Source organism: Crocuta crocuta, unplaced genomic scaffold, assembly GCF_008692635.1.
Source record: "Crocuta crocuta isolate KB4526 unplaced genomic scaffold, BGI_CrCroc_1.0 scaffold248, whole genome shotgun sequence".
Lineage (NCBI taxonomy): Eukaryota > Metazoa > Chordata > Mammalia > Carnivora > Hyaenidae > Crocuta > Crocuta crocuta.
Window position 1 is genome coordinate 1,965,230 of NW_027532409.1, and position 13,731 is coordinate 1,978,960.

Below are 13,731 nucleotides of genomic sequence, written 5' to 3' on the forward strand. Positions count from 1 at the left end.
AGCCTGTGTCTCCTCAGAATATTTTCCTACAGAACTATCAACGTTACCACACATATGAATATTAATAATATCTAATAGTGTATACTCAGGTTTCCCCCATTGTCCCAAAAATGTCTCCTAGGGCTAGATTTTGTCTTGTTCTGTTTTGTGCGTAGGGATTTTAACTTCGTTTCCACACACACCTCCTTTGGTCGTTAGGTCTCTCTTCACTCAGGGAATGTTTGTGGGCTAAACCTCCTAAGCTTCCTGGAAGGAGCAAGGACGTTTTGGTCACCACCTCCACCCCCTCCTCCTCTACCAGGAGTTCAGTTTGAGAGCTGGAATCCACAGGCTTTGGAATAAGTGCTTCCATGTATTGGTGAAGAGGTCTCTCTCGGGTTGGAGTGCCCACGTCGTCATCTGGAAAAGCAGATTTCCCTCCAGTGTTGCTTAACGTCTGACTCCTGTTCTCTGCTCTCCTTCCCCTCTCCCCTTCCCTGGAGGAGGAAGCAGGTTTGCTCGCAGGGTATAATTACCAGGAGGGAAAGCTGCCAAAGCCCCACTTGGCCGCTGTGTGTGGTCGCCAAGCTGCTGGGAGGGGCATCTGACTAGGGTGGGCAGCAGCTGGGCGGCTGGAGGGACCGTCCCTCCCACAGGAAGTGGTGAGAGCCCACTTCCTCTGCGAGCACCCCTCTCGGCGTTGCTGTAGATGAAGAGCCGTTGTCTACACCCCGGGATCGTTCTGCTGCTCTCCAGTCTGAAGGCGGCCAGCATGTGCCTCCTTGGCAGCTTCCCAGTTCTGAACGGGCTCAGCACTCTTTCTCTGTCAGAAGCTCACAACAAGGCCAGGGGAAGGACATTTCTGGACATTCTGATACCTGAGGAGCATGCCAGGTCCTGCGGGATACAGGCTGGTCTTGAAGAGCTGCCTAGCTCTACATGCTCTAGATGCCCAGATGTTACAGGACATCTGATTTATAGCAAATTGTTGGAAAAGAAGATGGAGGCGTTGTTTATCAAGCTCTGGGTTTACTTCCTAACAGAAAGGCTTCTAAGATCGAACACACCCTCCCTATTAGAGACTTACGACAGAACTTTGTGGGTATAAGGGGAAAAGACACACCCCAACTTTCCCTGGCCCTTGGCTGTAGGTGGGCTGCAGGGAAGAGGTCTTGGAAAAGCCCTGTGGTTCGGTTGTGGCTCGCCTGGCCGGGGCTCTCGGCCGAGTGGCGTGCATTACACGTTCTGCTTTCAGCCTGGCCCTGGTCCATCAAGCCCTACTCTGTCTTCAGAAATAGGAACCAGGCAGGGACGGCTCCCCGGGGGATCATCCCAGAGCCAGGGTGAGCAACTGCCCCGCACGCTGGATGCAGCAGCCCTGCAAAGAGCAGGTGCTGGTCACGTGCGGGGGCGAAAGCCAGTGTGGCGAGGTACGCGCCACAGCCCAGGCCAGGAAGGGTCAGCTCTGCCCTGGCCATCGTGCTCCCAGGGCAGACCCCTGCTTCCCCCACTCTGTGAGAAAGAAGTGGGGCACAAAGCATGACAGTATCACGTTTCCCTCAATTCTTCTAGTCTAAACCAAGGCTTCTGGAGAAGAGTTCTCTTACAGTCTCACATCATAGAGCTTTTTGCCCATGATCGGGTTTTCCTTGAATATTCTTTGGCAAATTGAAGAGAGATGTAGGACTTTGAAAATAACCTTAATCCCGGGAACTCAGGAACATTCAAATATCCATTTTTCACACATCTGTGAGTCTGTAAATTCTTTGTAATCTGTGATCATTGTACGGACTCCTCAGGGCTGGTGGGACGACTAATGACGTAATGCAGATGGAGCCCTTAGCATCTGCCTAACACGGGGTGAGTGCACGTTTAGTGGCCCCGGCACTACTCCTGCTGCTCTTCCTGGTCCCACCGCCCCTTCCGGGATGGCCACGGGCCTGCCCACACCACCGCTACCGTGGGCCCCAGGCCTCCCTTCCTGGCCACTTCCCATTCGGGAGCCCACCACACACGTGTGTGCTCACTGAGAACCCGTGCTACCGACTAACCCCATCTCTGCAGCTGCCCCTTTAAGCAGGGATCTGTTGGAATTTTTAAGGATCGGCAGGGAGAAGAGAGGCAGCGAGCTGAATGCAGACGCCAGAACTCCTGGATTAAAATCTGAAGTAGAGGTCCTTAGGAAGGTTGTGGATAGACATCTTGTTTTTTTCCTCAAACTTTTTTAATGTTTATTTTTGAGAGCGAGAAAGAGAGCAGGCGTGCGTGCACAAGCAGGGGAGGGGCAGAGAGAGGGGGACAGAGGATCTGAAGCAGGCTCTGTGCTCACAGCAGTGAGCCTTATATAGGGCTCGAACTAGCAAACCGTGAGATCGTGACCTGAGCCAAAGCCAGATGCTCGACTGACTGAGCCACCCAGGCGCCCCAAGGTTGTGAAGAGTCATCTTAACTATTCTCAGGCCTGGCTGCCAGTCTCAGCCCTCCAGTTTCTGTGGACTCCTGACTTCCTTTCCTGTCTTCTTTAGCACTGCTGGCCCTAATGAAAGTATGTTTCTTGCCCTTCTGGTGTCTCTTGGTGTGATCCGCACCTGCCTTCTGGCTCTGAGTGTGCTCCCTTAAGGGCTGCAGTGGGGCCCTGCATCTGAGTCTCAAAGTAGATTGGTGGAGTCTTACCTGTGTGTTGTCACATCCCGCTCCCCACTCCAGACTTGCAGGAAGGGAGGGCATGTTTACAAACGACTGAGAATCCTGAGAAGGCAGCAGAGTCGGCCTCAGGAGAAGCGTGGGCTCCTCCAGCATCGGGGGTGGGGCGAGCCTCACTGTTGGGCCCTCCCACCTCATGCTGCTGTGCGGGGTCCTGTCCGGGTTTCCACACTCCAGCCCTGATGGAGACCTGCACCCCCAGTGCAAACCCAGTGTCACAGAGCCCTCGTGGCCACTCTGCACATCTTTAGCCTCATCGTTGCTGTGGTCAGAGGGCAGGTGGTAGAATAACGGCAGCTTTGTAACAGGACCCACGAGGAGAAGCCCAGGCAGTTAGGGCTGCTCTCCTTCAGTGGCTCAGAAAGGAGAGAGGACTTCCAGGGACCCACAGGGAAGGGCTTTTCCTCGGTGCTCTTCTCTGCAAAGATTGAGACAACTCAGCGGCAGCCATTGTCACAACGTGCCTTTGATCCCGTGGACACGCACCGCCTCCGTGAGCTCAATTACAGCAGGGAGGAGTGGGGGACAGTAGAAGGAGGAAAAGGTGCAGTTCCCCAGGCGATGTAGGGGTTCCAGACGGGGTCCCGAGAGAAATTTCTCCCTTTCTCTTGCTATGGGGATTATTCGTGCCGTTTTGGGAACAAATTCAGAGTTAGGACATTGTAATCGCACCGGTTTAATTATCTCTCCGAAACCAGACAGGAGGCTCTGGCAGAGTGGGCTCTCCAGCAGGTTCTGGTACGTCCCCGTCGCCCCCAGAGCTCCCAAGCCACGGTCCCAAAGGAAGGAGCGTGGCTGTGGCAAGCCCGCTGCCAGGCTGGCGCCTTCTCCGCCCTGCGGCCCACGGCTCCCTGGTGCTGTTGGAGCAGCAGGTTCCCGGATTCCCCGCAGTAAATCGTTACACGTGCCGTGGCAGAGCCTGCGTGGTGCCGGGTGACCCGTGTGCCCGCCAAGCTGGGTGGCGGCCGCGTGGTGCTTAGCCCCAGACTTCCCTGCCAGCTGGGAAACCCGGAACACCACTCACTGTGATGCGTTTCTCCAGCAGCATTAAGAACGCCCTCATTTCCTCAGCAAACATGTAGGCACCCTGTTTGGTGACAGAGTTGCCCTCCAGGAGCTTGTGACCCCGAGGGAGGGGGGCGCACACAGTCATTAGCGCTTGTCCCTGGGGGTTGGGTAACGTGTTGCACACTCTGCCTCCAGTAACACCACACAGATGTCCCGGTACTTCCTCACGAGCATTCTGTGAGTCTAACTGAGGTGTCCCGAGTCCCACAGCTATTTACAGAATTGAGACCAAAATTCAGGTCCGTCTCCCGCACAACCCTGTCTCCCCTACTCTGCTCTGTTGCTTCCGTCAGAGAGCTTCCTGTGTACTGGCTTAAATGTGTACTAGGAAGATGAATGCTCGGTTTGGTCAAAGCCTTGCAGCCATAAGTCTCGCCTAAGACCTGGTGTCCTGAGCTGGGCTCCAGCTCCCAGCTCTCCGATGAGCTTCCCCAGGGAGCGGATGCCACTGTCGTGTGCAGGTGGTAGTGGTGGTGGCTGGCTCTCGGCCTCCAAGCCAGCGACCTCAGGCACACTTGGGCTAGAGGGCCATCGAGGCAGGTAGGCAGAGGGCTCCCACTTGGGTCCTTGGCAGAACGGGGGCCGGCCGGCCCAGTGCAGGACCCCGGTCTTCATCCCCAGCCCATCACCTGGCCTCCAGTAACCTTCAGCGTCTCGTGTTTCTTTGTCCTTTTTCAGGGGTTTCTCCCAGAAAACAAGTTCAATCACACCTTGGCCGAGCCTGTTCTTCGAGACGCAGGTCCCCGTAGAAGGGGCAGACGGCCTCGGAGCGAGCTCCTGAAGGCCCCCGCTATTGTGGCGGACTCTCCCTCAGGGATGGGGCCCCTGTTCATGAACGGACTGATCGCTGGGATGGACCTGGTAGGACTCCAAAACATGAGAAATCTGCCAGGCATCCCCCTCACGGGCCTGGTGGGGTTCCCGGCCGGCTTCGCCACGATGCCCACGGGTGAAGAGGTCAAAAGCACCTTGAGCATGCTGCCCATGATGCTGCCAGGAATGGCCGCGGTGCCCCAGATGTTTGGGGTCGGGGGACTCCTCAACGCACCCATGGCCACCGCCTGCACCAGCACCGCGCCAGCGCCTCTGTCAAGCACAACAAAAAGTGGCACAGCAGCAACTGAAAAGACTGTAGAAGACAAGCCAAGTAGCCATGATGTAAAAACGGACACGTTAGCTGAAGACAAGCCTGGTCCTGGTCCGTTCTCTGATCAGTCCGAACCTGCAATAACTACCAGTAGTCCTGTGGCTTTTAACCCCTTTCTCATCCCAGGAGTGTCTCCTGGACTCATTTACCCATCCATGTTTCTGTCCCCGGGCATGGGCGTGACTCTGCCGGCCATGCAGCAGGCCAGACACTCTGAAGTAGTAGGTCTGGAGAGCCAGAAGCGCAAGAAGAAGAAAACGAAAGGGGACAGCCTGAATCCCAATCCGGAGCCCGCTCCCGGGTCCGAAAAGGAGCCAGGCGGCAACCAGAACTGCCCCGAGCCCAGGGCCCCCGTGCCCCCAGAGAGAGGACATGCGGCACAGGTCAGGGAAGGGGGCCTCAAAGACTCCAACAGTGACACCAATTAGAACTGTTTCATTTAAGAAATGATTGTGACTTGTAAGTTTCTTATCCCATAAAGGTTTGTTACTTCCCTCACTCCACCTTCATAAGAACCTGTGTTTCCATAAGTAATATTACCTACCTAATTTTCTGAGAACTGTGGTCACAGATGTTAATAGTCGCAGGGTCTTGCCACTTCATTAGCTGAGTGTCGTCGACCTAGGGTAGGAGGCACAGAATTCTCATTCTGTTACCCAGTTGTTCATTCCAGCAGCCGTAGCTAATACAGTACGTGGTGACACGCCCTCCCCCCCTTCCCTTCCAAGTTCCCACTTACCTGAGGAGGGACAGTGGCAAAAGAAAGCTCTTTAGGGATTTACCATCAAAGGGCCAAAGAACAGAGACAGAGAGGAGCTCTTTTTTCCGTGAGCCGTGTTGAATGGGAAGAATCTAACGGGGAAACCAAAAAGCACAGAAAAAGGAAGTGCTCGTGCATATTTTTTAGTTAAGATATTTCCCTATTTTATCAGGAGGAGTAAATGAGTAGTGTAGACAGGAAGTATATAACTAATGGTTGAAAATGCATATATTCATTTCTTTAGAAAGCAGAAACCTTACTGGGAGTAACAGGACATCCCCTTCATGGTTTTTCAGACGCCTGCCGCAAGAGGAAATACTGATGAGGCGTTATTTTATATACCGCCCATGCCGTCTCCCCACAGTGAGAGATCGTTCTTAGTATGGAAAAGCTTTACACACCGGAGTTGTTGCCGGCAATGGGGGCGGGTGAGGGGCTCGTCCTCCGTGGGGCCGCACACTGCTCGCCTCATTCTCCAGAGTCGCTCCGGCCACCGCCAGGCCCTAACAGGTTTTTACTTTGTGCCCCCCTTCACCAAGAATAGGGCTCTTTCTGGAGCCTTCAAGAATATAGTCACTCAACACTTTTACACTTTGCTAGGTCCCTGCGTCAAATGATTTGAAGTTGTCCGGACTGGTGCGTGCCACCTTTATAAAACGACTGTGAAAGTTTGTTATTTCTCTTCCTTTTTTTTTTTTGGGTCGCTATTCGGTTTCCATTATGCAGTTGGACCCAGATTCCAGATCAGGTTAGTCGAGACTGTTGCAAATTAACATCATTTTCCCTTCTCACCCGGGAAGCACCTGCCTGCGCGGCACTTACCGCGCTGGTGTCCCCTCCCACTTGTGTCCGCACTCCAGAGGGCTGGTCACGCTCTGAGACTGGAAATAAGCTCGTGGTTCAGGACTGGGGGGGGCACAGGGCCCGTGCGGGGGCCGTCAGAGACGTTGGAAGTGCTGTTGGTACCAGTTTCACTTGGTGTTGCCACAATTTACTGTATTTTTTACTTTTCCTGTTACAGTTTTGCTAATTTATCAGAAGGTCCAAAAGTTTGACATAACTATTTCAGTTTGCATTATTTATTTATGATGCTTTTGTCATTGTCTTTTATACATTTGGGATTATAAATTATGTAAATGTTAAAATGAGCATCTCAAAGAAGTCTGTTAAATTGTGACCAGAGAAAAAAATCAGATGTATGTTCGAACGGTGGAGTTACGAATCAGAGATAAAAGTCAGAAATTCTGTAACTGATCGCATAAGAAGACAGAATCCATTGATGGAGCAAATCCTATTTAATGACATCTTTGTAGCGTAGATGGTCTATAACGCTGACAACAGATTTCTTAGAAATGCTGCTCTCTATTTAACTAACATTTTGTTCAGTTTTGCCTCCAGTGGAAGCAGAAAGGGTTTTTTCAGCTGTTAAATCCTAAAAATCAATATAATTTATTTATGTAAAAAAAAAAAATCACTCAATCGATATATTTTTGAACCTTTTAAGTACTAATTTTCTTTTTATCAAGTAGAAAAAAAATGTATTTGCCCTAAATCCTTAAAATACAAATGCTATAAAAATTCATGTATCTTGAAAGCCTTACTGCAAATGAGTATTATAGACGTCCAGCAGAGCCTGGGTTTTCCTTTGTCGTCCTCGTTCTTGTTTTGTATGGAAAAGCTGCTTTCCCCAGGTTCCACTTAGAACCTCCAGTAGGTCACAGGGTTCAATATGGATTTGATTTTAAAACCCACCAGCATGCTAAGCCCCTTGTTATATCTTACCGAACCTGTATGTTTAACTCTCTGGGTGTTTAGGCTTATATTTGACTGCTATTGTGTCCCTGTTTGCAAAATGAAAATGACACTCTGTGGATTATTTGCTCTGTAAGGCATAAGTGCTTCTTATTATTTTGACGTTTCCAAGAGCAAAAGCCAAATTTAAACTCTTCTTCGGCAAACTTGAGCCTTTTCATCTAAATTCCATGTCACTCACAGCCATAACTTTCCTTGGTCATTCTTCACCCCCGTGTCTTACATAATAAATTGTCTGTGGTCTTGATCCTGGATTTAAGAAAAAAAAACAATTTTAAAAGTCAAATTCAGTGGCACTTGGATGTCTCTTGCTGCCTGGGCCTTGTGTGAATACACCATCTGCACACAGCAGTCCACGGGCTTTCTGGAGGGCCCAGTTTGTTCTGGGCACACCTGGGGATGTGTTAAATATCCACTCATGGGGGTTGATTTGCTTTATCTCTTGACCCATCGGCACACCTGGTCAACACATGTGCCATAGAAGAGGGAGCAGCAGACCCCAGCTTTCCGGACCTGGGTCCGAACGCTCACAGCTGACGCCTCCACCGCACCACTTTCTTTTTTTTCTTTGTAAAATTTTTTTTAACATTTATTATTGAGTTACAGAAAGAGATAGATCATGAGCATGGAGGGGCAGAGAGAGGGAGACCCAGAATCTGAAGCAGACTCCAGGCTCTGAGCTGTCAGCAGAGAGCCCGATGAGAACTCACAGACCATGAGATCATGACCTGAGCCGAAGTCGGATGCTTAACTGACTGAGCCACCCAGGAGCCCCCTGCGCCACTTTTTTGAACCCCTTTCTAGAAGCCCCACCTCACATCACATACCTGAGACCTCAGGGGGAACCTCTGTGGGATCAGGTAGGGCCCCAAAACACAGGAATGCCTCCAAATTCTTAAGGCTTGTTAAGACTTTGGTCGCCCTTAGCTTTGGCCTCAGAAGGACTGTGTCCAAAGTTTTCAATGAGGCTGGCAGGAAAGTGCTAAAGCCTCGGCCACGCTGAGAGCCAGACACCCTCCCAATTTCACCCTTGCTGGGTCCCTGCTAGGTGCCCACAGACGGTGGCTGCGTAGCCTAGAGAATGGGTGAGGCGTTGTTCTCTAAGGCCCCAGAGTCCTCTGCTGTGGATTTTCAAGCCAGGATGTGTTCCAGTCTTTTTGAACTCCAGTCCAGATGTGGAGAGCCGTCCCTCCGGGAGGAGGAGGCATAATTTATGCAGAATAAGTAATAAATCGTCTTGGTTTCACTCCTGACCCCGGAGGCTGCCCCAGTAACGTCTACCTCTGTGAGGGCAGAGGAGTGCAATTAGTGTAGGACATCGGGCCAGCGTTGCAGTGTTGTGTGTGTGTTTGCCGTAAGTGACCTCATTTGTCTTCAGCGTGTCTTGGTTGCTGGGTAGGGGGACGCTGGCATCCAGCCTGCCTATTGAAAGCCACCAGAAGGCTGCAAAGCTGTGTCATCAATCACAGAGAACAGAGCTGGGGCTAGGCCTCTCCGTCCCACCGGCCTGAGGTTGGAACAGGCCAGCCTTTGTGGTGTCAGCCCGGGAACCCCCTCCACCTCAGAGACCAGATCGGACTGAGGGAGTCTCGGAAAAATTGGCACCAAGGAAAACGGAACGGTTGTGGCCACACCCTCTGGAAAACTTTATGCTTGATTCATTTATAGTGAATTCCTTAAAATGGTTTCTCGCAAGAACTGCTGTTCGTTTGCCTGGTCTGGAAACCACAGAAGGATCTCTCAGGTCGGCAGTGGGGTTCACCCCGCCCAGGGCCCAGCACCTTGGTTCCAGACCGTGGCTTCTCAAACCCAGTCTCTGAGGTACTGGAGCACAAGGGAGGTGCTCAGGGGCCACCCTCATGGTCCAGACTCGGGGGGTTTGTGGGGTGAGGCGAGTACAGCTCCCGCGAGAACAGTGTTCATGGGATCTGTCTGGACGTTACTGAAGCTGCCAAGACAGTCCTGGTGTCTGATTTCTAGCTCAGCCCTTGCCCGAGGCCCATGGACAAAGGAACAAACTAGAATGGGGAGAGGAGGCAAAGGGAAGAGAGATAGCTTCTGGGCGGGGAGGAGGGCTACATCCCTACCTTCTCGAAGGTTCTCACCTTCGCCTCAGTTTCCTCATCTGTAGAGCAGGGATGATTGTACCTTGCATCTAAAGGTTGTTGGCGAGGTTGATTGAAATGACCAATGTCACGTGCTGAAGTATGCTTGTATCTTTACTGCTTTTGAGTAGCTGGTGAGGGCAGGAACGCCAGTCCCCTGTCCCCTCGAAGGAGGGTAATCCAATCAAGGATGTAGCAGGGAAATCAGGGATAAGGAAGGTCTTGCTCTAAGTCCCAAGGTCCTCCGGAATCTCTGGAGCTTCTCAGTATAGACTTGCCAGATGGAGAGGAGAAAGTGACACCCAGTTAATTTTATTTTCAGATGAACTAATTTTCTTGGTGTAAGTACATCCCATGCAGTATTTGGTACATAATTATACTAAAACCTTTGATCTGGCATTCAAATTTAACTAGGCACCTTGTATTTTCTCTGATAACCTCACTCAGTGTTAACAGTGCACATTTCTTTACCAGGCACCTCCTCCATCCCCTCAGTCACTCAAAAGTCCCCATGTTACAGATGAGAGAACTGAGGCCCAGAGAGGTGAAATAACTTGTCCAGGCACCCAGCCCGTAATGACAGAGCTGGGATTTGGGGACCCAGGAAGGCAGAGTGCAGAGCCCTTAGTGGACCAGGGGATCAGCATGGGTGTCTAGTCCGAGGCGTGGAGCAAACTGCCCTCTGGTGCAGCTTTGGGAAACAGGGTGACAGGAATGATGAGCAGGGGAAGGGTCTGGGGGCCAGCTGCCATGAGCTGAGTAACTGGGGGGTGGGGGGAGGGGTTTCCTTCCCATCCCGCTGTGCTAGCCCGGGGGGCGTTTCCTGGAGCCTCACTCTTGGTGCTCCGACTCCAGGCCCAGGTCTAAGGGGCCACGTGAGAAGCAGCATCCAGTTTCAGAAAGAAGGGGCAGGGGGCTGTGTAACTTCTCAGCTAGAAGGGCCGGAGGAGAGTCGTCCGGGACTGGGAGGAGGGGGATCCCGCAAATCATGGGGAAACCTGTCTCCCCCGACAGCAAACCGTCTCTAAAGGCTGGAGCCTAATTTCTGCTGCAAGGTTTGAGGAAACAGGAGCAGAATCCCAACTGGGAGAGCTTTGAACCAGCTTCCTGGTGTGCAGACTACTCCCCGCTCGCCCAGGTGTTCAGCGATTGCCCACCACTACTGTGCTGGCTGCCCGGGGAAGGGGGAGACGCCACTGCTCCTTCCTTGCCCACCTCGCTCCGGCCGTGACCTTCCTCCCAGGGGGGCTCTGGCAAGGCCGCCCGGGTGCCCGTTCCCCTGCTCTGCCCACTGCGCCAGGCCTTGACATGCAGGAGCTCATCCCCAAACGTGTCCTCCACTTGAGGACTGGGCTCGGGGAGGCTGCCGCCTGCCTTTGGCTGGAACTTAGAGGTGGGTCTGATGGCAGCGTGGCGTCCACAGGGCACGGCCCCTGTCTGTTTCTGTGTAGCCCACGAGCCAAGCGTGGACTCTACGTTTTTGAAGAATGGAAAAACCAAAAGAAGAAGACTATTTCCTGACATGTGAAAATCCTACCCAGTCCAAATTTCAGAGGCCATAAATTAAGTTTTACTGGAGCGCAGCCGCACCCGCTCCTGGATGGGCCGGGCCGTCTGTGGCTGCTTGTGCACCACGCGAGCGCGAGCTCGAGCGCAGTTGAGCTGTCACGGAACCAGGTGGCTTGCAGCGCCATAAATACTTACTCTCTGGCCCTCCACAGAGGTAGTTTGCAGACCCCTGGCCTAGAGCATCGGCCTATTCATAGATTCAGTGCAAAAAGTAAGTCATTTAAAATAATTTGCTATTTATGTGACCATAGTTTTGCATGCACATCATAAGAGTGGGACACCTGTGAAGACAAAGCAGGCTTCAAAGTAGCGCTGGCCTGAGGGCCTCCTCCTGAGGGGCCGCCTCCAACCCCCAGGGCACGCTGTCACTTCGGAGGAAAAGTTGGGGCTGCCCTGCCGCCCGACTGAGGAGAGCCCAAGGACGGACTAGACACTGTGGGAGAAGAGGCAGTTTTTAGAGGATCCAGAGAAGGCAGGAAAGCACAGCCCGAGTGAGACACAGGACATGGGTTGAAGGACCAGGAGGCAACGCCGTCTGTGCCTTGGGAAGGGGCTGGTGACACGGTCCGCGACGGGTGGCTGGGTGCTGTCTATCTGCAGAGCGGCCGGAAGGGAGCTAGGAAGACAGGCCAGTGGGATGAGCCCACATTGACCACATTCCCACATGGAGCCAGGCGACGGGAAGGCCAGACCTGGGAGCGCCGAGCGAGCGAGCGAGCGCAGGGCGGCAGCGGCACCCAGGGGTTCCCCAGGCCCAGGCTGACTGCAGCCACATCCTGGAGGCAGAGGTCAAGGAACACAGGGAAGAGCAGCGGGGACCCAGTCTGTGCAGCCACAGGTGAGCTTCCCCCCTTCCCGCACCTGCAGCTCAGGGCAGCGGACACCTCCTCTGTTCCCACCCCGTGGCCAGCTCCACCCTCATTTGATTAACAGCTGGGGGCGCCCTTGGACTCTGCCCGGGGGACTCCCAGCCTCTCCTGCTGTGCACTGAGCGAGGCTGTGCTTGGGGAGGCAGATCGACACCAATCTGCTGTTGGCGACCTCCTGTTGGGAGGACAGGATGGACGGAAGGAACTTCTACATCTGCTAGACATTGCCATCTCCTGCGGGCCAGGGGAGCCAAAAGGAGCTGTAATGGGCCGGCCCTCGCTGCATCCCAGCAGTCGTGGGGGGCGGCAGAGGTGTGGGAGACGACAGGGAGGAAGTGCTGACATTTTCAGGAAAGGAAGGTGGGCAATCCAGGAACTACAGCCTAGTCAATGTGACATCGATCCTTGTGGACAAAATTGTAGAAAGGATTTTTTTAAAGAACTTTTTTAAAGATTTATTTATTTTTGAGAGAGAGAGAGGGGTAGAGAGCAAGCAGGGGAGGGGCAGAGAGAGAGAGGGAGACAGAATCCCAAACAGGCTGTGCACCGTCGGCACAGAGCTCAACGCTGGGCTCGAACCCACAAACCGTGAGATCATGACCAAGAGTCAGAAGCGTAACCGACTGAGCCACCCAGGTGCCCCGTAGAAAGGATTTTTAAAGATGTGCCAAAGGTATATCAAGGACAGGTCAAGCCACAGTCACCCCCATCCCCTGGGGGTGACAGGAGGAGCCCAGTGTGTTTTTCGGTGTGATGGGCAACATGCAGAGCTGTGGGCCTTTGACCTGCATGGGCAGCCGTACCCAAACACAACGAAGAAATGGCCTGTGTCCATCTGGGGAGGCGTCAGTGGTCCGTGGACCCGTTTCTTAAAATCCGGCAGAGTTTGTAGACTCCCACACCTACCGGGCGAGGCAGATGGCATACGTGAGGGCCACGGGAGCCGGATATAAGGCAATAGGAAACGGAAGGGATCCTGCCTGACTAAAAGGGACAGCTTCGACCAGCGACAGCCACTGATGCCTTGCGGGAAGGCGGGCTCTGTGTTCCCCAATAACCCTGAGTGATTTTTTCGCCAGAAGATGGAAATGCACATGTTTATTTAAAAACCCCTGACTTTTAAATGTATGCAGTAAGTTCAATTTTCACAAAAACAAAGTCCACGGAGCAAGTACCTGTCTGCAGATTGGATCCAGTGCCCAGAGCACATGGTTTGCTTCTGGAGTAATCACAGTGCCCTGGGCACTGGCAGGTTCCTGATACAAGCAGCAGGTGACATGGGAGAAAACAGAATCAGGATGCACTGAAGGGAGGGGACTGTGCTGTGTCGCCCTGGAGAGGCCAGCCAGCTCTCGGCAGCGGGACACTAGGAAGAGCTCGGGAGTCAGGTCAATGCAGTGCCGGCAGCCCCCCAGAGGGGCTCTCCCCCCGGGGGGCGTCCAGGGAGGTGCTGCAGTCCCACACCGTGGGGGGCGGGGGAAGTGCCGAGTGCTTGCTGGGAGCAGACCAGAGGCTGGACTCAAGCACCTTGGCAAAGCCTCCTTAGTCAAGTTATCAGGCCCCTTGACTGTGGTGTGGCTGGGTCACTTGGGCTGCCCCCTTCTCTATCCCCGGCACCTTTGGGCTCCCCAAGAGTCCTCAGGGACTTGCAAAGAGTGGAGGATAGCACCAAGGGCCACCCTGCAGCTGCGAGTCAGGGAGGCTAACGGGCGGGGGGCC

General features: G+C 53.3%; 1 protein-coding gene across 3 annotated transcripts in view; it reads left to right on the forward strand.

The window, feature by feature from the left end:
• The window catches only part of CHD6 (chromodomain helicase DNA binding protein 6), a 197,955-nt gene extending 190,716 nt beyond the window's left edge, over positions 1-7,239 (forward strand). For all 3 annotated transcript variants that reach the window (XM_077778892.1, XM_077778893.1, XM_077778894.1), the window contains one exon: positions 4,429-7,239. In XM_077778892.1, the coding sequence (XP_077635018.1) occupies positions 4,429-5,325 (897 nt within the window). In that variant the 3' untranslated portion in view covers positions 5,326-7,239. The remainder of the gene's footprint in view (positions 1-4,428) is intronic.
• Positions 7,240-13,731: the final 6,492 nt, after the last annotated feature.